We start from the raw sequence: 27,992 nt of genomic DNA on the forward strand, positions 1-27,992 counted from the left end.
TCATGTACGATCTCGCAAAAATAACCCACCCTGTATTATTTAGCTACAAATGTAAATAATGTGCAGAGCAGAACACAATCATTCTGAAATGTATTTTTATTACTTTGCGGCCGCCTTGTTTTCAATTTCGGACTAGCCGAAATTGGGCGAACTGTCATTGGGACGAGCTGGTCCTAGAATATCTATACTACCTAAGCATCCCCCCCAAAAAATTATAAGTATGGTGTACTTGATTCTTAGTTCATTATTAATAAACGTATTCAACAATCACGTGGTGTTATTCTTAGGGGTTCAATTGGCAAACGCACTGATAACTGAACCGGTTAATCAAGTACGCCCTCTAATCTATGGTATCTAATCATGCAACTGCTATATAAATCTGCTTCCAATAATACACACACACAATATTTACCTATTTGGCTAAGATCAGAATAAAATGTGTATTTTGTACTTTCTACTTTATAGCTACAAAATCTTCGGTTTTTGGAGGAATAAAGGTTATAGGTCACTGAAAAACACCAAGTGATCTAAATAGTTCCAAGTCTACATGTTATTAGTAATCAAACAAAGCTCTAATAAACAGTAATGGCATGCAGGTGTATAATTTTACTAATTACAAGGAAACATTTAGTATCAGCCTGGGAAAAGTACATGACATGTTGGGTTTGGGAGTAAGCCTGTATATGAAGGGAATATAAACTGCTTCGTAATTCTGTTTTTCGAAAGATTACAAACGTATAAATTTGAGTTGGATCAAAAAAGAGATCAACTAATCTCTATTTTCTAGTAAACCAGTTTTCCTGACAAGCATCTGGTATTTTCCCAATGATCTGCACTATTATGACGAAAACATGTTGTTCTTTTGAATGTTTCAACGCCCCATTTAGTGAAACAAACATTGTTTGCAAGCGGACGTCTACATAAGACTAGCAGTTATACTCGCTTCATTTACACCCCCGGATGGACTAATACAAATCATTGTTTACGATAGTTTCCTTATAACAAGTATGTATTATAATTAACAAAGCATTAACAGACAATTTGTATTATCATTAATTACCTTAAGAAGAGTTAATTTACAATATTGTTGGTAACAAAAACAAGGAAATTAGATACCAAAAAAACCTGCCCAGAACTCTTACTTGTTATAATCATAACCATAACAGTATAACATGCCATTCCTTTTATTAACCTGATAACCGTTCGAATTATAATTTTTCAAGGCGGTGGAAAGAGTGGGGGGGGGGCTGAGGATATCTTTTCATATTATAGAATTATAAATAGAAAATTTAAGAAGAAACTTTGAATCCAGGAGTATCAACAGAAACCTAATATGTTATTGTAGAGAAGAGCAACGGCAAAATAGAGAGACGCTGCAGGAATCTTTGTACGAAATACCTTAAAAAATTCTGAACAAAAATGGAGTTGTGTTTGGAAATTTTGCTCGAGGCATATCAACCTGAAATATAGACTTGTGAATCAAACTAATGGTGGTGGTTATTACACAAACTTCTCGCATCAACATGAATGTATATTCTCTAAATGGGTATTTTTACTATAGCTACATACGTGTACCATATCTTAATAAATTTGAAAATTGATAGCAGTAGATCAGTAATGTCCAAAATAGTATCAATTATAAGACCTTATTACGAATCAGTAGAAATATAGTTTACACAACTTTTTTTTCATTTTATGAAAAATAAGAACAAATGAGCATTGGACATAGACTTCAAGGAATTACAACAAAAAGAAAGTATTGAAAGTTTACAGTTGTTTTATGCGTTTAGTTGGTTGAATTTTTTTTTAGATAAAAGGATAATAATATATCTTTGATATATCCCGTTTTAATGGTACTCTTTAAAGTAGAAGGAAATTTCACTTATTTCGGAACATGTTGGGTCTTGATAACAGTGATCTATAAAGCATTATATAGCCTTTGAAGTACGGTTATAGCTAATATATGGCCCGGTAAAAAATAATGAAAAAGTGCATCTATAAAAGGGAACCTCTACAAATCTACAAATTACAACGATGAACGAGTGGGTGTTTGATTGTTGCCATTACTACACTACTGATATCAACGATCTGTTTAATTTAGTGGGGGCTTGTTGGGCAATCTGGATCTATAATTTGATATTTGTTGGTGATTACAGATGTGTTTTGATGATGTTAAGAGAGTCCAACAGATGACCCAATTATTTTCAAAGGAACAACCTTAACAATATTTAATTTATTGCACCAACCAACATGAAGGAATATGTGCTATGAGGGACATTTTTCCACGACAGCGGCGTTTACGACTACTCTTCATATAATTACAACTGCCAATGATTCTTTTACGTTCTATTACATGTACACGGAGCCTCGCTTTCTCGTCCCATCTGAACGACCAGCTTCGGTTCCCTGCCAGGCCCCTTGGAAAGGGACAATGTCTAGTCGTTCAGATGGGCCGCAAAACCGGGATCTCATTTACATATTGGTGTGGACGTAAAAGAGCCCTGAACAGTTGGAATTCGAAATACTAATAGACCGTAGCGCTGTCCATACAAAATTACCATAATACACGTAGGACACTGCATAGCGCATGCCCGTCGGTGCTGTCGTATGTGTGCCCGTCATGGTTATACTGATTAATTAAATACTGGAGTACAACAAAAGGAAGTTAGCATACAACATTACAAAGATTATTGTTAACTAAATCTTCTGATATCGTTTAAGAGAAAGAACAGGTTTCAATCTCTAAGTTAAGCTTTGGATTATTTAAATTTTTCCTAGACACGATATTCACTTTCCATTCAACTTTAATCATTGATTGTCATATAAAATCTGTCAAAAGCAATCTGAGTGTTTAGGTGTTAGCCAACGTTTTTCCTGTGAACAAAATAAGTCTGTATTATTCATATGGCGTTTAAAAGAGCGCGTATTAACCCCACGGGGCTTTTACGAAAACGTGCATCAACCGATTCCTTTTAAGTATGGGTTTGAAATCGACTTTTATCGCCCCTTAGGCAGCTGAATTCCAACAACAGGAACCAATCAAAAGTGAAGTAGATGAAACCTAGATCTCGACAAGTTTTACAGACGGAATTTTTAATATAATCCAGGAATTATTGTCTGAAAATCTGGAATTTGGATCAGATTGAAAATCTCATAAACCACTTGCTCAAATTTTAATCTCTGTTGACATATACGTTAGGATAGTCTGAATATAGGGTGGTTAGTGCATAGAGGCTGTTAAGAACTTAGGGATTACACGTCGAGAGAATTTCCTCCAGACAATATAAAGTATTCATACGTTTACTGATGAGCGTGAATGAATATGCCAGTACTGGGTTAAATTGTGTAATTCTAGCCTCTAGATAGCTCTACATTCAATTGCCGAGCGGTGATATTGGAGATAACCGATTTGGTGATTAAATAGATGACATATGTGTGAAATACCCAAGACAAAGCTGAGCTGAAGGTTAAATGTGTACAAATATAATAGTCTGGGGGCTCAGTGCGGGGATAGGGGGTGGGGGGATCCATCAAATTGGCACACAATTTTTCTACAGTGTTTGTGTACAATACGATGCCGAGTGATAATCAGTCCGCCGTCTTGGCGTTTTCGAGATATTCTTGGTCAAAGATCAAATGAGGTCATTTACACCGAAAGATTTCGATTTGACAGTTTTTGCGTATTTTTGAAACGAGTTTCGAAGTCTTTTTGTCCTGTTGTGCAAGATTTTTTTCGACATTCCAAAGTAAGCGTACGGTGCTAAGAACCCCATAAGATAGATTTTAAATGCTCCTATTATTTATTAGAACAGGTTTCCATTTAGTTGACATTTATTGCTTTAAATGGTTCTAGTGCAAAAACGGAAAATTTAACCCTTTGACCTCCGTGGCCACAAAGAACAGAGGTGAAGTTTGCAAGTTCACATTTTTATTGAAAGAGTGATTACTTTCGATCATCTTCAGCATGTTTTCATGATACAAGAATGTCTGTGCATTCACTTTCAGTGTAAATGACCTCATTTAGCTTTTGAACCCGAATATCTCGAAAACGCCCCAACGGCAGACTCGGCAACGTATTCTACGCAGAATTTTACTATAGAAAAGTTGGATCTGGTTTTGTGCCCTTTTGATGGACCCCCACCCTCCGCACTGAGCCTCCGCTCTATAAGGGAAATATATATATTGTATATATATTCAAAGCTAGATGTTCAGGTTGATAAAACAAAGCGATAAATAAATTAGCAACAGATCATAAAAAAACAAACATTTGTAGTTCTATTATTACTATATATATATATAGTTTTCGTTATTATTATTATCATTATTTGAATTATTTTTCGTGAAATGTAAATTGAGTAACTAAATTAAACGAAGTTTACCTTTTCTGAAGTTATCGTTAAAACCAGCATATATCAGCGGATTTATAGCACTATTGGCATGGGCGAGGTACCTAGCAAAATATTCAAACCCGACATACCATTCCTCTAGCTGAAATAAAATTATGATCAGAATTGGTAAACATTTAAACCTCAATACTTTATAGGACTATAGATTCATTTCTAGAAGACACATCGTAGATATATCCCTTAATGCATGTTTATTATTGCCAATTTCAATACAATATCTGAGTTATGTGAACTTCCCGAATAAATAATAAGTAAATAAGTAAAACGAGAACAGCAGATTGTTATACCCTGTCAGATCCACGACACCGATATGTCCCGGTTCCCACCTTTCAAGGAATTGTTTCCCGGTTATGGGGATGGTGCGATAGAATGCCAATCCCATGTTATTTCTGCTAGGCGGCAACGCTACTGTTCTGACAAACTCATTGACAATACAATTGACCGAATTAAATCTGGCGTGTGGGTGTAATTATACTATTCAAAAAAAGTAGGGGATATTTGATTTTGGGGGCATAATACTAAAATATGCAAATGACTACGAAAAAAATCACTATAGAACCTAACAGAAGAAACATTTCCAGTTACATGTGACGCCCAAACGCACCAATAGCTACCGCATGGAATGCAGGTGATGCTTGGGATCATCATGGGGGTCCAACCCAAGATTTGCACGACTCTGACTTTGAATGTTACAGTCATTGTGGCATTGAATTCCAGGGTGGAAACATCAGTTTAATTGTTTTAGTGACCAGAAAACAAATTTTGATATGCGTCGGCTTACCCAAAATGAAAGGTTACGTGCCCTTGGCATGCTACAGATCGGCACAACACAGGCGGTTGTGGCGCGGACGATGAATGTTTCTCAGTCTGTCATAAGCAGGCTTTGGTCCAGATACCGTGATACACAATCTGTACAGGACAGACCACGCCCAGGTCGACCAAGGGCGACAACTCAAGCCCAGGATCGATTTATCCGTACCTTGGCCTTGAGAAATCGTGTCATCACAGCAAATCAGATCAGCGCTCGTCTTCAAACAGACACTGGTGTGAGAGTGAGTGGCCAGACGATTCGGAATCGACTGCATAGGGGTCACCTTCGCGCCCGACGTCCTCGCGTGATCCCTTGTTTGAAAGATCATCACATTCAGGCAAGACGTCGTTGGTGTAGGGATCGTCAACACTGGGATAATCGATGTTTTCAGATGAGTCAAGGTTCACTGTTGATTTTTTGGACAGACGTAGGAGGGTGTGGCGTCGTCGAAACGAGCGCTTAAAAGACGTTAACGTCATCATACATGATCGATTTGGGGGTGGTTCTGTTATGGTGTGGGGAGGCATCACTGTTGCTGGAAGAACGGCTTTACATGTTGTTGCAGGGCGTGTTACAGGCCAGTACTACCGGGACAACATCTTGGCAGTCCATGTTGTGCCGTTCGCACGACGTCATGGCCGCCGTTTCATCTTCCAGGATGACAACGCAAGATGTCACAGGGCCAGGATCGTTACAGGTTACCTCCAACAACAGAACATCACCACATTACCTTGGCCAGCACTGAGTCCCGACCTCTCCCCCATCGAGCATGTCTGGGACATGCTTGGACAGAGGTTACGTCAACGTCAACAACGTCCTGCCAATGTCCAAGAACTTGCTGCTGCGTTGCAACAGGAATGGGACAATCTGGACCAAACTGACCTTAGACGTCTCATTAGGAGTATGCCACGTCGGATCAATGCTTATTTGGCAAACAGAGGAGGATTTACCCGTTACTGACTTGGTTGTGATGCTGTGGTAACTTTGCTGTTTGACCCCGGGTATCATTTTACCCTTATAATGGTCAGTCTGTGCCTTACTTAGTCTAACGATCATTTGGAATAAATCGATGAATGTGAACTTCATTTCATTTTGTCATTTGTTTCTTCGTCAGTTTCATTAGGTGACTTTAATAACACTTAAAAATCAAATATCCCCTACTTTTTTTTGAATAGTATACAAAACCCCAACTATCATTTTTTTTTGGCTAGGAATTATTGCCGTCAAATTTACAAATTATACATCTACAGCAACATCTGTGCCTGCTAATAGTGCGTAGTCAAGTTTTGAGTCAAACTCACGGTTATCTGCCTTGACTTAATGTGAAAAACTTCACTACGACATGCAATACTACTATCATGACAAATCACTAAAAATGCGGAGCAATTTAACGGCAGATTGATCGAATTTGTAATGTTATTACAAATTAAATCGTCAAAAACAATCAGAAACTGAAACACTGATATGTAATCTGACAAAACTAAATGAAGTTGAGGATATTATACCATATCATTAATTTGAGACTCACTAACAAGCTGAGACATCGCACAACTGTCATTTATTAATTCCGCCAATATTCCAGTTCAATACAATAACGGACTCGTCAAGGTACAACGCGTCTCTGTAAGGTAATATTGTAATAATTTGACTTCATGAAGGTAAAGGAACTTATCTGATAACAGACAAGAATATATTATGTTGCTTGACATTTTTCTTCACCGTCTTTATGAAACAGTGTTTATTATTATTATTATAAATTTTTGACTTGGAGTCTACTTTATTACTATTAGGTCTACCCAGGTCTAACCTGTTCTATTATGTATGCTTTCCATTAACTTGCAAACCGGGCACGACTAACGTAATAAGGTAAAAAACAAAACAGAGTACTGTATCCACCGAGGCATTCTGGCCGAGCTCCAACTTCTCGACAACCACGATTCTTGAAACATTATTATATAAAATATACATAGCTATAACGTAGTACTTACTCTAGAATGCTTATCTGGTCTATATTCAGAATATAATAATGTGATAATCAGAGGCAACCAGCATATCACAAACAACGCTAGTATCAATACCAACATTACAATTACCTGTAATAATAAAAAAAAAAAACATTAACAGATTATTAAACAGAATTGACAGTTTAACAACAATAACAGTTTAATAAACAACAATAACAGTCAACTCAACAAACAATAACAGATTAATAAACAACAATAACAGCCAACCCAACAAAGAATAACAGATTAATAAACAGCAATAACAGCCAACCTAACAAACAATATATATAACAGTTTAATAAACAACAGCCAACAATAACCCAGCAAACAGTAACAGTTTAATAAACAAAAATAACAGCCTACTCAACAAACTGTCAACACTGGTAGCCACGTATTTATTAAGAGTATGGGTCGATTAAAAATGAAGAGAATAATCATTCATCCGTCTCATAAGCTGCAAACTGGGTCATCAAACCATACCAAATTGCAATGTCAAATCATTGAATTTTGATCATCTTTAACACATTTCCAAAACGTTTTGTGTCATTTCAAGTTCTATTTTCAAATTACATGGCTCATGGCATTATACAACAGGGGTTATTGTAAACAGGAGTCATTGTTAGCATTACTGTCGTGACGAGATTGTATACCGCTGCAACGATAGATTACAGAAAACGGTAAAGGTGGCGATATTAAATAAATCTCCCCCGACATCTTCCATATTTATAACACTGACCTTTCACACGTTTCCTTGTGATGGAATCTATCTGTTGCTTTTTTCTAGACAACAGATGTATAATACTGCCTAACTAAATTGATCCTTAGAGCCTAATGAGGTTAATGTTGGCAATATGTTTAGTACTGCGCTGTTCAAAGTGTCGGCATAATAATACAGCCGAGTATTAACCCCAAAATGAAAACATCAAACGTGTGTTTTAGTTTCAGAGGTGACTTGGGTCGAATCGAACCATCCAGTCTAAAGTGTTGGAAAGCCTTATAATTATAAAGTGGCACTAGGTGGCGTAAATAATGATACATACAATAAATACGTAAATGTATTGGTCTGAATGTGGTTGGGCTCATCTTATGATTAGCCATACAGTCCTACCAAATCCTAATCTGTTAAACTCTTGGTGTGTAGAACACTTACGAGGTTTCGACAACAGGGGCAGTAACTCTGTAAAAGTCATTTGACGTAAGAACATATTGTACTTATACATAAAATAAGTCCATTGGATTTTAAAGGAGAACATTATTTTGCACATTAAAATGTTTACTTCTGTTATCGATATGTTAGAACGTCACTAATTGGACACGTCTGTAATATTATACTTTAGAAAACCCTTATTATGGTGTAACGAAAATAAATGTCAGTTCATGGGAATGTTTCTTTCTGGAACACTTTTTAGTGGCGTCCGCGGGCGTTACTATACAACTACAATCCATTATTGAAGTAAAAGTATCATGTACGTAAAAAAACGTTAGGTCACCGTATCTAAAGAGGGTGGGGTATGGCTAAGCTATAAAGGTCAGTCTGACTCGAGGAAAGCCCAAAATTTTATGATTGGATTTTGGAAAAACACATTGTCCTTGCACTGATCCATATTTATAAGTTTCGGCCATTTAACTGATAACCTTACAAAACGTCTCATTTTATGGCATCGAACAGATTTTAGAGCGACCTGACTTTGGGAAAGCCCCCAAACTTTTGTTTAGATTTTTGAAAATTATATTTTTCAAGTATGGATCTCTGTTAAGTTTCAGCCATGTAACTGATGATCATATTATTAGCCCCGTAAGGAGGTATGGGGCGTGGTCTGACTTGGGAAAAGCCCCTGAAATTCTGGTTAGATTTGTGAAATATTTACTCCAGCTATGGATACCTTTTCCTCTAAAACGTTTAAGGTGCTGCTATGGCTATATGCCCTAGCAGTTCCCGGTCTGACCAATTGATTTTTACGTGTATGGACACCCACTACAAATTTGGGGTGAAGGTGTCAAACCTTTTGTAACCGATGACCATATTATTTTGTCATTAACTCCTGGACTATTACAGAATGAGTAGGCCACTCGGACACGAACTAGGTCATTTCGGGACTAACATATGGTTCAATTTTAATTCAATAATTCGCGTAGGGGTCTTTAGCTTTGGCGGGACACCGGAGGACCCGGAGAAAACCCACTAGTTTGGACAGGCGAACCTACTCCTTGTCACGTACAATAAGGGAATGGATACCACGCGAATTGACTCAACTACGCGCTAAGCGTTCGGTCATCCAACCCCCAAGAAGAAAAAGAAAAACAAAATAGGTAAGACTTATCCTGGTTCACGCAGGAATACAAGCGTAAAGAAATTTTAGTTATTTTATTCTTTTAAGCTAATAACTGCGAGGGGGATCACGTGGCTAAGTGGGTAAGACGCTGGCTCGCTAGCCTGGAGGTCGGGTGTTCGATCCCTGCATTGGCCGAGAAAGTTCATCCAGATTTTGCGGCGTGGTTTCCCCCTTGTCAGTGGTGCAGGACGGAGGGCCTGACAAGGACAGCAGTCTAGTCGTTCGGATGGGACGAAAAACCGAGGACCCGTGTACACATTTGCGTGCACGTAAAAGATCCCTTGGCAGTTGGATTTCGATATAAGAGTAGGCCGTAGCGCCGCTGCCCGGGCAAAATTTCCCTCATAGCACACTGTATGACGTATGTCCGTCTTCATTAGCCCAGGTTAGGAGCAGAACAGTAGGACGTTAAACCCCATTTTATTTCTAATAACTGCGTTCTAAATACTGGATCTTTTTGTCCACATTGACCCGATATTAGCTTTTAGAAATGAATAAATTATGCTGTTTATTATGGACAGATTTTAAGATGTTGTCCATTTCCAAAACTTTCTAACGGTTCAGAATGGACAAGTTTATGTATTTACATCTAGACGACTAGACGGATCTTTATAGTGTAATACATTAGAGCACAGAAACTAGCTGTCAGCCTAATAGTATCGTTAATTACTCTTAGCTTGTATAGTTAGCATAATGCAACCCCCGGCGATGATAATAAATATAATGTTTATCTTTATCCTCGATCCAAGATACTTTTATCCCATCATAGAAATCGGCTGGATAGTGATTATGTAAGATTTAATTACGATTAGTCTGTAAATTCCAAGCAGCCGTGAGTCGATGTGATCTAGTTATTAGTCTTAAGATCAAACATTGTCGGCGAACAGAACCCCAGTAATTAATTCAACTATGTTAGACGACGTAAATTTCGCATTGCTTTACCCAAGCTGTATCAGGTCAGTGAGTAAGCTCGTCTGTGTCATGTCATAAAATGTCTGTCACTTGAACTACACTGGGTGGGGAGGAGGGACTTCCTGTATTTCAGAAATGAAATGGAACTTAACGTTCTATTGTTCTGCCCCTACTGGGCTAATGAAGGAATGAAGGTGGGCGCATACACCATACTGTGTGTTATGAGCGGAATTTTTCCCGGACAGCGGCACTACGGCTTACTCTTAATTCGAATTCCAACTGTAAGAGGTTCTTTTACGGGCATGCTAATGTGTACACGGGAACTGTTTTCTTTTTATCCCATCCGAACGATTTTACATATTATGCATATTGTTTGGAACTGTGATACAATCGATGTCCAAGATGCACCCTGAAAGTTGTCGAGATACCGTGATATTGGATATATAAACTGGGCATGATTAAACAGAAAATCCGAATAAGACAAACTTCGTTGTACAACGTCAATAACACAAAAATAGAACGGACAATTTAGCTAACAATATTATTTTCAGAGTGTGACTGCCTCGAAATTTGATATTTTAGCCTTATCACGTCATCCCCACCAGGACAAATCGTTTCCTTTAGATCACTATGTTTGTACTCCCAGTACAAAGGGTTTCTTTTGCATATGTTACCTTCTTGCTGCAGAGGTAACCGTCTTGCCAACTCAGCACACAGAGAACTATCTACTTTAAGACGATTGCAGACAGGCAGCGTAAGTTTCGTATGCGTCATGTCATCGGCTCATTAATTTGAGCTACCGATAGGCGTTGGTCTATTATATTATTGCCCAAATTAGACATTTCATTTATTTGGTTCTGAGCGGTAGTACTATAGGATTTGTTAAATGAAATGATAAAAGTGTGTGTGTGAGACATGATCGAATCTCTTAGCTAATCTCGTGTTCTTAGTTTTATAAAAATTGAAATGCTTTAGCTACAAAATGACCGAAGTCGTCACCGGATGACAAAGGGAAATCATAGAGTTACAAAAACAGAATTTGAAGAAAATAAAATAATGCCTCTTTTAACGAAAACACTGCTTACTGAACTAAATAATTTCTATTGATTGTCTTCCACTTGGTTCACCCATTTGTGTAACACGTACATGAAGCGCGTATGGATTATTTTCCGCTTATCAGATGATTTTCTTTATTTTTCAACAGAAATCTCAGAATTTGCCGAGTCAATTATGAAATCGTTAGCCACTGTCATTTTCAATATTAGATATTGGACTAATGTTTCAAAAATGTCTTACTTTATCGTTTTAAAAACTCGCCTTCAATACGATTCATTACCAAGTAGAAATTTTTCAAAGAATCAAGCAACAAATGATTTCACTTGTCACTAAGCATGCATTCATTTGAAAACAAAACTGGCCGGAACTAACTACTTTTTATAAGGATTTGATATAATGCAGATTGCCGGGCGTCGACATCAGATTCAATCTAGTGAAATGCTTAGCGATAGAAGTTGAAATCTAGCGCAAAAATATCTTAGCTTTTTGTTTGTATGATGTATTTTATGATCTGCAAACTTAAAAAGAAGGTACGTCACATGGGGTCTGTTTCAAATTTGATACATGTAAATACCGGTTTAAAAGTACTAAGTAACTTATAGCAAAAATCAATTTAATTTCTTCAGGCAGTAAACGCTAGGTGGTCTTTGTTACGTTAGTGATCATTAGATTATCATCTTTTTTTTTATAAACAGTAAATTTTAACCATGTTATTAACAAAAGGCGCACCTATAAGCGGATCATTAGAAAATAAGTGAAGAAAATTCACTGTTAGTTTGTATGATGCTAATTAGAAACACATCTCAAGAAAGATGGTTCAGAAATAGGTTACTTTTGTTGTTTCAAAACTTGTCCAATAATTTTAATAAATGTAAAGTATTTCCACGTGTACAATAAAGGTGTTTAGTTGGGATGGTATATCTACTGGATAAATGAATATAATTACCTAGCTTTCTTACTGGCAATAATTCAAAACATTTAACTAATGTTATGATTTATTATATTTTTTACTTGTATCTAATCTGGAATTCTACCGATAACCCTTGATTCTGTTATCGTATGATTTCATCGACTGGAATATTATCGGACATGATCATGGCGTAATTTGTTATTAATTGCAAATCGAGCAGAAAAATGATCCATTTTTGGTAACAGTCAATGTAACGTGCAAAAATAGGGTTTTTTTTCTTCGACATTGCTAATAAATATTATGTTATGGTTATGACGTACGTTATTTGTTATTAATTGCATATCGAGGGGTTTAGTTCAATGTTGCACCCCCAAGATACTATTGTTACATAGAGTACTAGTAAACATTATAACATTATTTAGAAAATACAATTAAACGTTTAAAGGAATGGAATGGGTGAAATTTTACAGTCTGCCTTGAAAACATTTCCAATAGAGAGCTGGCCAATTTAATGGAATAGGGTTAAATATCTTGCCGTAACTTACATTAAGTCATATTTAGAACCCCAAGCTATATGTTACGTGCAGCTTGTACACACAACTCGACTTTTCTTGCCTTGATCATGCCTACTGCCTTTGAAAGATAACACATAAAACTTCTAAATGGTCTGACTTTCAGATACATTTTTTAAAAACAATTTTTAAATGCCATTTCAAATTGTTTATAATATCTTAAACGGTGAACGTTTATATTATTGTCGATCGAAATAATGGACAGAACGGTTTGTCTGATGGATGTATCAGCTTTTGTGTAATTTACAATTATTGATAATCGGGTGATGCTAGTGGCGGCAAGATCGGACAGAAAAGGAAATAAGCGATAAACTACATAGGATCATTTAACTTCCTTGTTATTATATTGATTATTTGTAATAAGCCCGTAGAAAACCCTTTGGCTGAACCTTAAAAAGATGTTTATAAGCAAACAGCGCCAGTATTCATTATTTTGAAACTTCGTGGTATTAAAACAAACGAGAATCGACAAAAGATATTTTAAATATCTTAAACATTCATATATGAAATTAAAGGCGTATATGTCCACGTATTATCAATATTAATCCACAAAACATTGATTTTTTGAAACGATTCTTGTTACCCTTTTGAAGTCGTCTCATCTATATATGTACAAATGCAACATATCATTATCAAATATCGATACTGATAGACGACTCTAATCAATTTAAAGTTTAAAAGTAAGTTATAGTGTAACTCATTTCTTTGAGAGATATTGCATAGATTGCCTTCACGTTTAATTGGACTGCAATGTGGCTCTAATGTCACTCCCTTCTTCATTATCCCGATTGGTGCAAAACATAAGAACCACGGTGGCTCAATGAGAAAGACGTTGGCTCGCTAAATTGGAGGTCCCTGTTCGATTCCTGGGTTAGGCGAGAATGTTCATCTGGATTTTCCGGCGGGATTCCCACTTGTCAGTAGTGTAGGACGGAGGACCTGGCAAGGGACAGCGTACAGTCTTTCGGATGCGACGAGAACCCGAAGTCCAGCGGACACATTGGCGTGTACGCAAAAGAACCCTTGGTAGATGGAATTCGATATATGAGTAGGTCGTAGCGCCGCTGTCTTGAAAAAGTTTCCCTCATAGCACACTGCATGACGTATGTCCGTCATCCTTAGCCCAGTCGGTGCAGAAAAGAAGGGCGTCCAATCCCATTCCATTTCATTTCAGACCATTATGACCTTACAGATAATTGACTTTAACCATTTGATTAAATAACGTCACTGGTATCAATAATTCATCGCAACCTATTATATCTAGAACTGATTTTTAAATTGTGCGTGGGTAGCTTTTGTTATTGTTTTAGCCTCAGATTAAACGTAGAAATTAACAAAAGTAACCATTTCTAAATACTTTGGGCTTAAAATATTGAGCAGCTCGAATATGTTAAAGGGCATATGTCTCTATTCTTTGGAACATTAAAATAGACCAAAATGGATGTAAAAGCTAATTTTAATGTAATATGAATGTATATAAAGTGATTTATGTTCATTTTCGTCTATTTTCACTCCAAAAAAAACAACAATATCAATATTGATTGAAATGGACCATTACTGAATTCTAATTCGTATTTTGAAGGGTTTTTGCCATGTCGAAGATTCGCACTAACTTTCCTAACTATTTCTCGCTGCTACTTAAATACCTGTCAACAGAAAGATTGATCTGAAAATAGTATCCGAAGTTGTTTCGAACGTCACAGTCACTTGGTTTACCGAGAAACACAAAATTGCTACGAAAGCTTTTCTTTGCTTCTGCTGTGGCCTCGTTTTGGTACACATCAACCAGGCTAGAGGTAATTCCTTCGATCTCGAATAACCCGTCTTGCCGATACCTAAAAATGGCTCGAATCGTTTTCTTTGTTTTGTGCAATGAAGATCTCACCTGTTTTTCTACTCAACCAATGTTAACAAACTTGGTGCCAAATTGAAGCTAGCTTAGCTATTTGCACGCCAAAATTAATTTAATTCGGATCAGACAAGGCTGAGCATTTTTTAGATTTATTACGTAATTTCAAAATTTAATATCATTAAAATCACGAGAGATATGTGCACAAACATTTGCTTGAATCACAGCTTCAAATATCTATTTATTAAAGATCATACCAAATTTGTGGAACAGAGTTTAAAAAATAATTTTAAAAAATTAATTGCCAAGTTACCATAGGTCAGACGTGGCAACGCCCTTAATTTCGAATATTATGGAAAACATTGAATCACAGGTTTAGCTCCAGTAATAGTGGGAAGAAAGTCATGGGCAACACGGTTCCTTTAAAAGAATCGATAAATAAGCCAAGGAGTTAAATAATTCTGTGTTTGATCGCGCTTTGCGCTTTCTGTTCGTTTTCAAGCCACCCAGAACGATTTACCAATAACTAATATCTAAGCAGGGGATATACATTTTTCAAACAAATAAGTTCCTCGATTGGTCGACAATGCAAACATTTGCTGCTTGGGGTATCATAGACACTTAAAACATATTAGTTTTCCAATTTATTTAAAAGTCAGGACCAGCTATCAGTTATATTTGTTATCTATGAAAGGCAGCCAGAGGCTTCAACGTGATGGCAATACAAATTAAATGAAAGTTCATCACGAACACCAGTTTAAGAACCAATATTGATTAATAGAATATTGAGTATAATGCAAAAACAAGATAAATCGGTTTTGTGATCAGAGGCAATTGAAATAAAAGGGGATAACTCACGTCAACCTGTTTAGTGTTATTTCCGACCTTACACAACCTACAAAACTATTCTTGGTAATGATGCAAGATTCAACATGACATATGATTCATTCGCATAGATTAACTTTTGTTAGCTATGTGAACAGCTTAACAAACGAGAACATCATAATCCGAAATGTGGGAGGGAATCAAACCCATACCAGCGTGAACCGCTTACGTTGTGGGCTCTTTATATTGTAGTTGGCATATAACAATCGTACTGGCCCTGAAAACACCCATGTGGCGCGCACAGGATAATTATTTTAAGGCTTTCTTGTCTGATCGAGTGATGTCGTGTGTACTGGGAACGCTTGGTATGTGATGATCATAACAAGATGACTAGCAGTTGTGAGAGGCTTAAACGTACACCAGCAAAGAGAAGTGGACAAAAGATAATCCCAAACATTCACTCAGCTTGGCTAGTTTCCGCGAAAGTCAAGTCACGTGACAAATACCTCTGCTTAATATAGAATATATTTCCTTGTGAATAAAAGTTTTTGAGAGGGATTTAATACAAACTTTTGATAGATAACTGAGTTTCAATATGATTTATTATGAATAATAACTGTGGTACAATAAAACTGGATGGTCTTTTATAAATTATTTTTAATGTCATAGCAAAAAATGTTTGACTTCAAACGTTTGATGTTTTAAAGTCATCAGTACTTGATAAAAAAAAATGTAAAAAACTTTAAAACTACATTTTTTAAACAATTAAATTTTGTCTTTGAATTTGCATTCATTACGTGGGTGTGTTTGAGTGGTTAAGTTTCTTCACGGTGGGAAAATGGTGTTTCGGGAAATCAATATTTAAAATAATATATATTGTATTGTATTCCGGTGGGAATAACAACTTTCAAAATAATGAATTTTAAAATACCGATATAGTTTGCTTTGAAGCAACCGTATTTCACCACAGGGTCTTAGAAAGAATCGATGCATTATGCAGCGAGGTACACCCGAATCAAATAACGATTCACCAATAATATGTAAGCAAAAGAAAGAAAGGTGGTGAATCTTTTAGGAAAATAACTTATTCCAGATTGCCAGAAACGAAGCACTCAGAATATTAGACCTTATAAAACTACACCCCAATTGTTCTAAGAGCTATAAATATCTATCAGTTATACCTTATTTTTGCAAAATACGTATTCTCTAGTTGGTTAACAACATTAGATTAGGAATTCATTGCATAAAGCAAGACAACGTAAATCTCTCAACTAGTACTTTTAGGTTTAAACAAATTCATTCATTGCCCTCTCTTTATAGTTTTATTAAGGGAAATACGAAATAAGGAGAATATTCATAATTATCTACCAATGGTATGGTTATTATATGTCTACGATACTTTGGGGGATTTTAAACATATACAATTATTAAGACTGAATATCCTCGTAAATAATGAATAAATAGTTTTGTTAAAAAGTACATTTCCTGTTGAACCGTTCAAAATAGGGTTAATATTTGCTAGAATGTTCTCAATTATTATAATATCCTTTTTTGTAGTTTGAGGCCATTTCAATAATATTTTATTGATGACATGGAATGTCATAATTTTATCAACTTCGAAATTATCTTAAATGTTATTCTGTAATAATTTTATCATATCCAATCAATTCATAGTAAATTGCAATATTTTGCCTATGGTACAATACCAGATGAACCGTGCTAAATAGGTTTTATATTGCCGGAAATCATACTTTCCAATTTTTAGATTTAACGCTTGGATTGCGAATTATTAAAAATCACATTATATGTACATTATAGATCGTGGAGTACTTTAATTGGGTGAGTACAATTACAAGAAAATGCATGTGGGAATATCAAAACTCCTAATAAAGCCAAAATATCGTAATTTTATTGGACATAATATAGAGCCTACCACCACTACACCTTGCGAGATTCATCTCTATAGTAGGCTCGCCTGGACATCTTGCAAATATAAGGCTTATTAGTGGGTTTCGTTGTCCAAACCGACATATTGCATGCGGATTGAAGCCTACAGGGCGCAATTTTTAACTGATCGTCTTGCAACTTTCCACAATTATTCCTTATACCCTAAGGATGATCCCTATTGTTTTTGGTGCATGCCCTACCCCAGGGACAGAGCCATTTCTTGTATTTGTCGTCTACAGGCTGCATCACCAGCGTATCATCTTGACACTGCATACTTATTCCTTAGACTCTAAGGAACATCACTATTGGTTGAGGTGCATGCCCATCCCCCAGGGACAGAGCCACTCCTATTTTCTTTTTGCGTCGCCTACAGGCCGCAATTCTTAATCGACCGCCTTAAAAAAGTTCCATACTTATTCTTTATACTCTAAAGGGGACCTCTATGCCCGATCCCCTTGGACACAGCCACACCCATTTTTTTTTTTTTGTGTGTGTGTGTCTATGTTTCTCCTACAGGTAGCAATTCTTAACAGATGCTTTTGAAACCTTGCATACCCATTCCTTATACCCTTAGGATGATCTCTATTGTCTTTTGGTGAATGCCCGACCCATACACTTTTTTCTTAATGTTTTGTCTGTAAATACTCTACAGGTTGCAATATTTGACAGATTTTGTCACCAAGTACACAAACATTTGTTGGCTAGATGAATTTACTTTTGGTAATGTATATTAACTATCCCAAAATTACATGTTTTTTGTGAATGACGGACTCCAAAACATCAACTGCTGATTGATGTGATGCTTAAAAGGGTATCTAGAGCTCCAACAGGTTAATCCACACGAAAACAGTTTGTTGTAATTTCAGTCTTCAACGACTGATAACTGTGATCTAGGACATCTGTGTTTATTAACAGGTCCTACCACATAATGTCTTGCATGTGTAATATAGTATCCAGATGACCCAGAGTATATGGATGTCCGGATGACCAAGGTTACACTTCAAGTGACTCTAGTATCTTGGTAATCTCGATGATATAACACGGGGTTGTCTTTTGTCTTTTAGAATAGTAGATTCTTAATATGGCATGGTTTCAAATATATTCACTCTGCAAGGCAGGAAGACTCAAAAGGTTGGGACGGGTTATTTTCTTTTATTTCAATTGCCCTCTGATCATAAATCCAATTTGACTTGTTTTAATAATAAAGATTCTTAAGATGGAGATCCTTATGAACTTTCATCTAAAGTGATGCCATCAAATTAAAGGCTCTAACGGGCTTTCATAGATAACAAACATATCTGATAGACGGTCCAGACTATCAATTGCATTCGACAACTAATATATTTTTAAGTGCCGTTTGGAAGAGTCAGTAATATTTCAAGCAGTATAAGTTTGTATTATTGTCGATCATATCAATCAAACTGGAGATTAGCTTGGCATATTTGTTACCCCTTTGTGTACTTTACAGCTATTGGTAAATCACTATTTAATTCTTGTGATATTAGTGGATGGAGGATCAAATAGAACGAAATGCTAGCGATAAAACCCATCTCCACAGGATCATTTAACTCACAGCTAATGTATCGAATCTTACAGACATTGTAGAGCTCGTGGCTTAAACCCTTCAAATTTTGAACTTTATATTTGACATTCGAATACAATAAATTGTGTTCTTGAACATTGCACATGCAGTAAGCACATACCAATTGACAATATCCTACCCACAAATTTCTGAAATATCCATTGCATAGTGTGGTATATGGATTTTAAAAAAAGTATATGCAGGGTGTTCGCGAAAATAATGATGACAGATTTATTGATCAATACTTAATAAATTCTTAAGAGCCTCTGGCCTTCATCTTCAAATGTAACGGGTTATTAAATATTCATACGTGTAAAGTCAAATTATAACACTCTTTTCAAGAAGAAGAGGCGTTTTTAATATTACTTGCCTTGTACGTTAGCACCACTATGTAATGCAAAGGCAGGTTAACCCGCCCAAAATTCCAGTTATTAATTGGACTAGACATACACCTTTGTCAAAAAACTATCACAAATTTGTTGGGGAGGGTTGCTACCACATTATCCTACACCATTAAAATAAGATTCATTTTTTGCACACTCAATATATGACAAGCACTCTTAAAAATGATAGCTGTCGAGTTTAATGGCACTTTTTGCCATTACGTATAGATAAATGTGGTCGACATGATCTTCCTCTCGGCATGAATAACCACAAGAGGTTAAATGTGCCAGACGGAACATAATATTTAAGTGTTTACACGCTATAAAGTATTTCATATGATTGGAATCATTTATTGATCATTGACTTCCCCCGATTCATTACTACGTCCTGCAAAACGATTATCAAACCACTTCAACAATTTATTTGATGATTCCCCAAATGCGTTTTACTATATACATATAATGAAAATGTGTAGGTGACCCACACAGCCAGAAATTCGCTTTAATAAAACTGGCTGTCTATATATCTAATCCTCAAAAGTGACATATTGTTCGTAAAAGTGAAACCCGTGGGGAATTCTCGCGAATTGTTATTTTTGGGCGACCAATCATATGCCAAATTAAAGTGAATGATAAGTGGACAAATGGCGTGCTAATCTGGTCCTAATGACGTAAAATAAACAAAATGACGTTTCTGGTCGCGAACCAATGGGCAATCGGGGTTGATAGTATCAGGTAGATGATGGTGGTTTACTATCACTACGGGTTAATAGTATGAGGTAGATGAAAATGGATTACTGTCACTAGGGGGTGGTACTATCAGGTAGATGATAATGGATTACTGTCACTGGGAGATGATAGTATCAAGTAGAAGGGTTAATAGTATCAGGTAGAGAATAATGAATTACTATCACTGGGGATGGTAGTATCTGGTAATTGATTACTATCACTAGGGGTTGATAGTATCAGGTAGATGATGGTGGTTTACTATCACTAGGTAGGGGTTGATAGTATCAGGTAGATGATGGTGGATTACTGTCACTAGAGGTTGATAGTAGCAGGTGCCTGATATTGGACTAATAGCACTTTAATATGGATAGTAATATAAAAATGTAAAACAAATATAAACAAACAAGAGGATCCCAGGCAATCAATAAATCACATATAAGATGACAACATGAAATCAAAACAAACTAGAGTATTGGCTATATTGACTTTTGGATTGAATGATTTGAATACCGTCTTGAGCAATATGCTTTTAAGGAAAACTACCGCTGATTGTGTCATCTTAAAATATGTCTGCCGTTTATTCTTACATGCGCTTCCTTTAAAAATACTCACTAATGTTCAGACATTAAGAGTACATTAGATTAAAAGGCATGGATAATTTAGCCAATTTCTGGAAGTAATTGACCAAGCTGTGAAGATGTACTAGTGCCGTTGGCTACCATTGATAAAAACATCCGTTTAGCGGAAAAGTCTCCTGATAAAGAAGCCTTTTGATAAATACGCGGATTTGTTAAGCCATGACACCAGATGTTGTGAATGTTATATGAAAACAAAGGGCGCCTGAAAGATGATCAATATATTGTGTGACAGCACAACCCTGCAAGATTCCTCCCTCCGCTGTATTGGTAATTTAAAGGGATCTGTGATATGTTGCCCGATATATTTAACCCATTGCCGCACTATCTGAGAATTTCCTCTTTAAAATAATAAAAATACAAATAAAACTCTAACCTTTTTCTTTAATTTACTTTGAACTTTTATATCCTTGGTCATTCGTTCTCCCGGAGCTTGCGAGGCCCATAATGTCCATATTATCACAGCATACGCAACAGACATCACTACGCATGGCAGAAAAAACAACACAACACAAACAACCGTGTAATATATTTTTCTGGCAGGAATTGTATGTAGTGTCATATTTGTCAGTGGATCAACGTAGTGCGACACCGGCCATTGGTCATCACACCACCGTTCAATGTAATTTTTCCAATGTACCACGTACAGATCTCGGTATACAAGAAGGGGGGTAGCCACTACCAAAGAACATGCCCACATAGCTATTATAGTATATCTTGCCCGCCTTTCTATAAAATGTGCCTTCATGGCGAACACAATACCAAAAAATCTGTCACAGGCTATGAACGTCAAGGTGAAAATACTGGATACAAGGGAGAGAACTGAAACATAACAAAAATACCATTTTAATAAACAGAATTGATTAGTTTATCAAATAAATGATGTATTAATCTTAACTGCCCAATTAATCACGCATTTAAAGCGTTCCTCAAATAAATCTTGCATTGGTGTATTCCTAACAGTGGGTTAATTATATTGGTTGGCATTGAATGAACTGCGATATATATTGGTTTCTTATCGCTTCGTTGGATAAGACCAGAATGTTGTCATCTACTATTCCATCAAATATTACTTATATTAATCAAATGACATTAGCGGGAACAGCTACGGAAATCTTCTACAATAAGTTCTAGTTTCATGAAAGGTGGCGAATTAGTGATCAATTCAAGGAGACAATGAAATGAACCCGTGTTCAACCATCATTTTGAAGCTTGTCACTGGCTCACAACAGATTCGGGCTTCGATCCCGGTGTTAGCCGAGAATGTTCCCAGGGATTTTCCACATGGTTTTACGCAAAGTCAGTGGTGCAGAACGAAGGAATTGGCAAGGGAAAGTATCTAGTCGGTCTGGTAGGATGAAAAACCGAAGACCCGTGTACACATCGGCGTGCATGTTAAAGAACCCTTGACAGTTTGAATTGAATTGCGTTCCGGACACAATTGCCTACATATCACACTGTATGGCGTATGACCGTGTGTCTTCAGTAACTCGGTTGTTGCAGAAAACTAGGACTTTCATTTCATTTCTGAAAGAAATAAATGTAATTTTATGTTTCAACCTTAAGGCAAGTTACCCTGCTAAAGACCATGGGCGCCGAGATACATTGTGTATGCAGTAGCTTTGGTTTATAAATCCAATCTATCGCTTAATTTAGCTATAAATAATGACGTGCACGGGACGTGGCATGGGGTCTTTTAATTTGAGACGTTTAAAGAATTTTTTATTTTAAAGAAACCGACTATCAATCTAACATGACATCCTTGTGCGAGAGTGTTTTGTTCGTGTGTGTACTTAATTTACTAAGTTCATGGTATTCATTACTTTAACCATGACTCAGACCAGGATCGGAAACATAGACGTTTCACCGCACACAATTAAAACATTAAACGATTTCAATAACTGCCAGACATAACTATATTTTTAAGTTCGGAGATGATAATATGGAATTAAGTTATCGAGATGTGAACCAGAATAGAGATTTATCAATTACAGATTGTTTCCACTGATCGTGAAAATTTGTTGAATCCCAAGGAGAAAACTCGACATGTTCGCATTTGAAGTACTTAACCCCTCTAATTAGATTCCCGCTTTCAGACAAATTTAATCTAAATCTTACAAAAGATTCCCGTTGCTTGAGAGGGGATTCACATTTATTAGTTTATCTGTCTTTTTAGACAACAACTTCCCTCTTTACCTCTTTTTTTAGTTTCCGCTTTTGTCTAAAGATTTGAGTGCAAACGATTAACACAGTAATCACAATGTTGGATGTAATTACTAAGGATCCTTAGAATGACAGGACCTGGTCGAGTTTACATGTCTGTTTGCCTTGTGGAGTGGCAATCTCTATTTACTAAAATTTTTGCGCTGAACACTTTGCGCATATAGATAAGACCAAGTGTTGAAATATAACTGACATTCTGTTGAATGTCTACACATTAAGCCCAAAATGAAACTAAAAGTCGAAAACAAGCCAACAGTAAGGCTGATGTCCCCCGCCGAAATCCCGAAAATAAATAGATGACACATATTAATTAATTGCACGTTTATCGTTTTCAAAAGTATCGAGCAATCAAACTGATTATAAACTATACACTAAGTTTCATAACTCTCTATCAAAGTCAAATAAATTACTTAGATCTGCTTAGCTTTAGCGGGAAATGTTAGTCATTGAACTTAGTCAAGATATTCACCTAATGAACATCAACATTAAACATTCTACATCATTTGAAAGTAGAGTTGTTATGTTCCAAAGTCTTGACCAATCAAATTGTGTATCGCTCCTTAGCCCAAGCAGAGAATTCTTATCAAACTTCGCCAAGGTAATGATATAATGAATCTATGCTCGGAGTTTCATAGCTCTCACTTAATTATAACAGTTATCGTGCGTGCCCAAAAGCATCAACCAATCAAATTGCTATTCTCTGTTTACCGTAAGCAGACAATTCTTATCAAACTTCGCCAAGGTAATGATATAATGAATCTATGCTCGGAGTTTCATAGCTCTCACTTAATTATAACAGTTATCGTGCGTGCCCAAAAGCATCAACCAATCAAATTGCTATTCTCTGTTTACGGTAAGCAGACAATGTTCATCACTGAACTCCATGAAGGCATTCACGTAATGAACGCCTACACCAAGTTTGAACATTCTAGCTCAATCAGAAGGAGATTTATTGTGTTTCAAAGTCTCGATCAATCAAATTGGTTATCGCTCTGCTTACCCTCATCAGAAAATGTTTGTTATCGAACTTAGTCAAGGTATTGATGTGATGAAACTATACACCAAGTTTCATCACTCTCACTTAAATATCGTGTCCCAAAGCATCAACCAGTCAAATTTCTTATCTCTGCTTAATCTAAACAGAAAATGCCCATCTTCGAACGCCATCAAGGCATCAACCTAATAAACACTTACACCAAGTTTGAACATTCTAGCCAGAAATGAAATGAAATGAAATGGGGTTTAACGTGTGTGACGGACAGACAGAGAGGCAGACGGACAAACCCATTTTAATAGTCCCCTGCTTTCTTCGAAAGACAGGAGAAAACAAGCCGAAAAAAATCGTCTATATATTGTTCAGTTTTATTATTTATTTTGACTAATAATCGAACAGGTTTAGCCCATTTACGCACACACTAGAATACATCTCGTATGATATAACCCAATAATCCAACTGGAATCATTCCCTTTGAAAAAAATCTTTGGCAGCTGAAATTCGACAAAGAGTTGGAGTAAACGGCGATGTCCCATCAAAACATCCTTAAAGAAAGCTGCGTATAGGGTATGTCCGCCTTCATTAGTTCGTTTGGTGCAGAAACATAAAACGTTAAATTTCTGCGCCTGTTCAGTAAAAGTATTGGATATCCCGACACACACACTACATGAAACAAAAGATCAAGTTAGAAAATTAAGAATCAGATGGACATTTTATATGGGAAGTGGCATCGGGTTCTCTGTTTATTGCACTATCCCGTAAATATCCAAGAATGTTAAATATCGGGTCAGTTTGAAAGGTCTTCATATGTAGTAGACTCTATGTCTTCGCCTTTTGATAAAAATAGAAAGGAAGTTTCATGATGTCAAAGTTCTCATTACTGTATCCACCTGCTGACAGTGAAATATGTGTCCACAGGGAGATAACGGCGAGATGAACTATTCCTTTCTTATACACAGTCTTGACTTATATAAAGTTTTTTTTCAATCAACCACTCACATATGATTCACCTCCACGTATTTTGGTATAACGGACACGGGAGACCAAATGAAATAGGGCTTGACGTCTCACGTGTCAGCAGCAAGTAAGCTAAAGAAGATAAAAGATATAATAGTGTTTTGTAAATTTAGAGCCGTTCTCCTTTCTAATTCTGTCAAATTTCTAATAGGGGTTGTACATAAACATTTTTTATGTTGCGTACTCTTGATCAGGATGTGAGCTTAATTTTATTAGTTATACCGGAGATGACCAAATTATTTAAAATTTGAGATAGTTCTTCGAAACGATCGCTGCATTACAGATATGTATGATTATAGCACTGTTTTTTCCAAGCGTTTCGCGAACCTCAATGCAAAATGATATGTAAGTCAGTGCTTTGATTTTGGACACGAGGTGAATTTTGAATATTATGGTATTACAGAAAAGTACTGGCGTGATTGAGCCTCCTTCGGTTCCATTACAGACACAGTCCTGGTTGCTTTCATGTAAATGGTACCCCCGTCGTTTGTAAGAACAGACTAGTTCCGCATTAGTTTCCGCTGATTACACAGTCCTTGGTTACAATTTAAAAAAATTGCATATATCTTACACACTAAAAGAACACAAACTTATTCATTCAAACTACTTGCCTTCCATGTCGTATTAGTATGCTTTTTATTCAATTACACAAGACATATTTACATATTCTTCTCGTTTCTATGTTATACTAACTTAATACATTGTTCAACAGATAAAGGTGCGACACTCGCTGAGAGAACTGATCGGATATTAACAACATCTCAAAGCGAATTATCTGTATATTATCGTATTTGTCTGGCCACAAAATGAATAAATTGCGTAACATGGGGAATATTCAATAATTAATGAAATAGATTTATTGATTTGCATTACATGCTACGGTGACCATGTCCAATAGCGGATCTTGCGCGTTTTCATAACTTATCCGAGTTCCGCATACGAGGTAGTCAAAATAATACTCATCAACTGCAATACGCATAATATCGGGTACATATTAACATATTAGTGATGTGGCAAACTGTTAATTCATTCTCTACATATAGTGTGGTACTTTACAGATGACTGCGCATGGTGTTAACTAAATTTTGGGTGTTCTTGCCCCATTCTACCACTTTCTTAGAATGAGTCTCTCAAAGTTCCAACTCTCAGATGTTTTCGAAAATGGGTTACCGGTCTGTTTTCATTAAAAATAACACCATATTACCTTACTGGGCAGACATCGGGTCAGAGATATCTGGCCATCCGGTAAACTTACAGATTTACATAATGTTATAAAAAGAATGTTGATGTATCCCGAATTAAACCGTTTACAAATAATTGTATTGCTAAATGCCTCGTTATGTGAATGTTCACAGAACAATGTCACGTATATTTGCTGAACTGTGAAGAGTGCTACATACATTCTATTTGACATACACTAGATTCACCTGATTCCGTTGTTGAAAATAACTTGCCATATAACCTGGTGTCTCCGCAAATTGTATAAAAGTTTATACAGCTTATACCTACATGGTGTTCTATTAATGTAGAAGTGGGTGACCTGCAATTGTCAACGCTTCTTTACATTTTACAGAACATCTGATACTTCCATAGAATCTACAGTGATTGTGGTAAGATCCCCTGATAAATACTTCATACTATTCCTCTAATAATATGTCTTTTTGTAGTCAATATATTACTGCAGTAATATGGGTTACTAGAATTAACTAACATTGCTATATTTACTATAGCAAAGTACGGTAGTCCATGTTCTAAGTTCCAAGTCCATGTTCCTGAAAAGATGTAGAGATAGACTAATTACAAACACGGTTTGAACCGTGTCCATGAATTGCTTACGTCGTTTCTAGATTTTAACTCGCAATTTATTTGCCAATTTCGTAGTTGCATGAACTATACCTTTCCGTAAAGTAAATCAACAGATCAGTGGTACCATACTCAATAAGTCTGGTTTTATTCAATATTAAGTTACGGAAATACTTAATAGAGAATACTGAACAGGGTTATACATTATTTTAACGCTTACTACATAAAAATAAGTATATAAACCTTTATCACGCAATAACACAGTAGATATCGCTTGTGTGATAAATTTCATAATCTACTGCGATATCTCCTTAGGAGATATCGCTTTACATGAATTTGATTGGTCAGTTGAAAAGGAACTACTTTTTTTTATTTCAAAGAACAGTTCATTTATTAAAAGTAACTTTAAATGAACTATCTTTATTTAATTGACCTTGATGGAAACACTTTACAATGGTTGAATTGCTGTCAAAAAATGATGCATCACTACCCGGTAATGTAATCAGGTTCAGTAAAAGTGAAATCTATAGCAAAGAATTATATTTGTTTATTTGAGCATGTAAGAAAGGATTCAATCTGATTAAAACACAGATCCTATTTCGTTTCGTTTTTTATAGTTCAAAATTTTGTTTAATTGTGTTTACTACACTAGGATCTGGAAGAGTTGTTATCGTTGAATGGTGTAGGGAATTAGCCAATAAAGCGGTCTGTTACGGCGAGCTTTAGGCGTGTTTTGCACGGAACTGTGGGTAATCCACTAGTAACATCAATGCTGATTGCTTAATCAAATGTCTAAAGTCATAGGGTCAAAGTTCGCTCGTATGACCTCTGATGCGACCTATCGCTACAACCGGTCAGATCTTCATGTAGTGTAGGCCATGGAAAGTATAAAAACAACGGAACGAAATATAGATCTGTATTTTAATCAGATTGGAAAGGATTGGGTTTTAAATAAAATCTCCCACTCGTCTTTTTTGATATAATAAAATATCAACACTCGTC

At 36.2% G+C, this 27,992-nt stretch overlaps 1 protein-coding gene across 1 annotated transcript in view; it reads right to left on the reverse strand.

Annotated features, from left to right (window-relative positions):
• LOC126810433 (neuropeptide FF receptor 2) overlaps positions 1-27,992 on the reverse strand; it is a 42,307-nt gene that overhangs the window by 7,797 nt on the left and 6,518 nt on the right. The window contains exons 2-4 of the mRNA XM_050535504.1: positions 21,330-21,775; positions 7,206-7,310; positions 4,380-4,488 (exon numbers count right to left, since the gene is read on the reverse strand). Coding sequence (XP_050391461.1) covers positions 4,380-4,488; positions 7,206-7,310; positions 21,330-21,775 — 660 coding nt within the window. The remainder of the gene's footprint in view (positions 1-4,379; positions 4,489-7,205; positions 7,311-21,329; positions 21,776-27,992) is intronic.

This window comes from Patella vulgata, chromosome 2 (genome assembly GCF_932274485.2).
Source record: "Patella vulgata chromosome 2, xgPatVulg1.2, whole genome shotgun sequence".
NCBI lineage: Eukaryota > Metazoa > Mollusca > Gastropoda > Patellidae > Patella > Patella vulgata.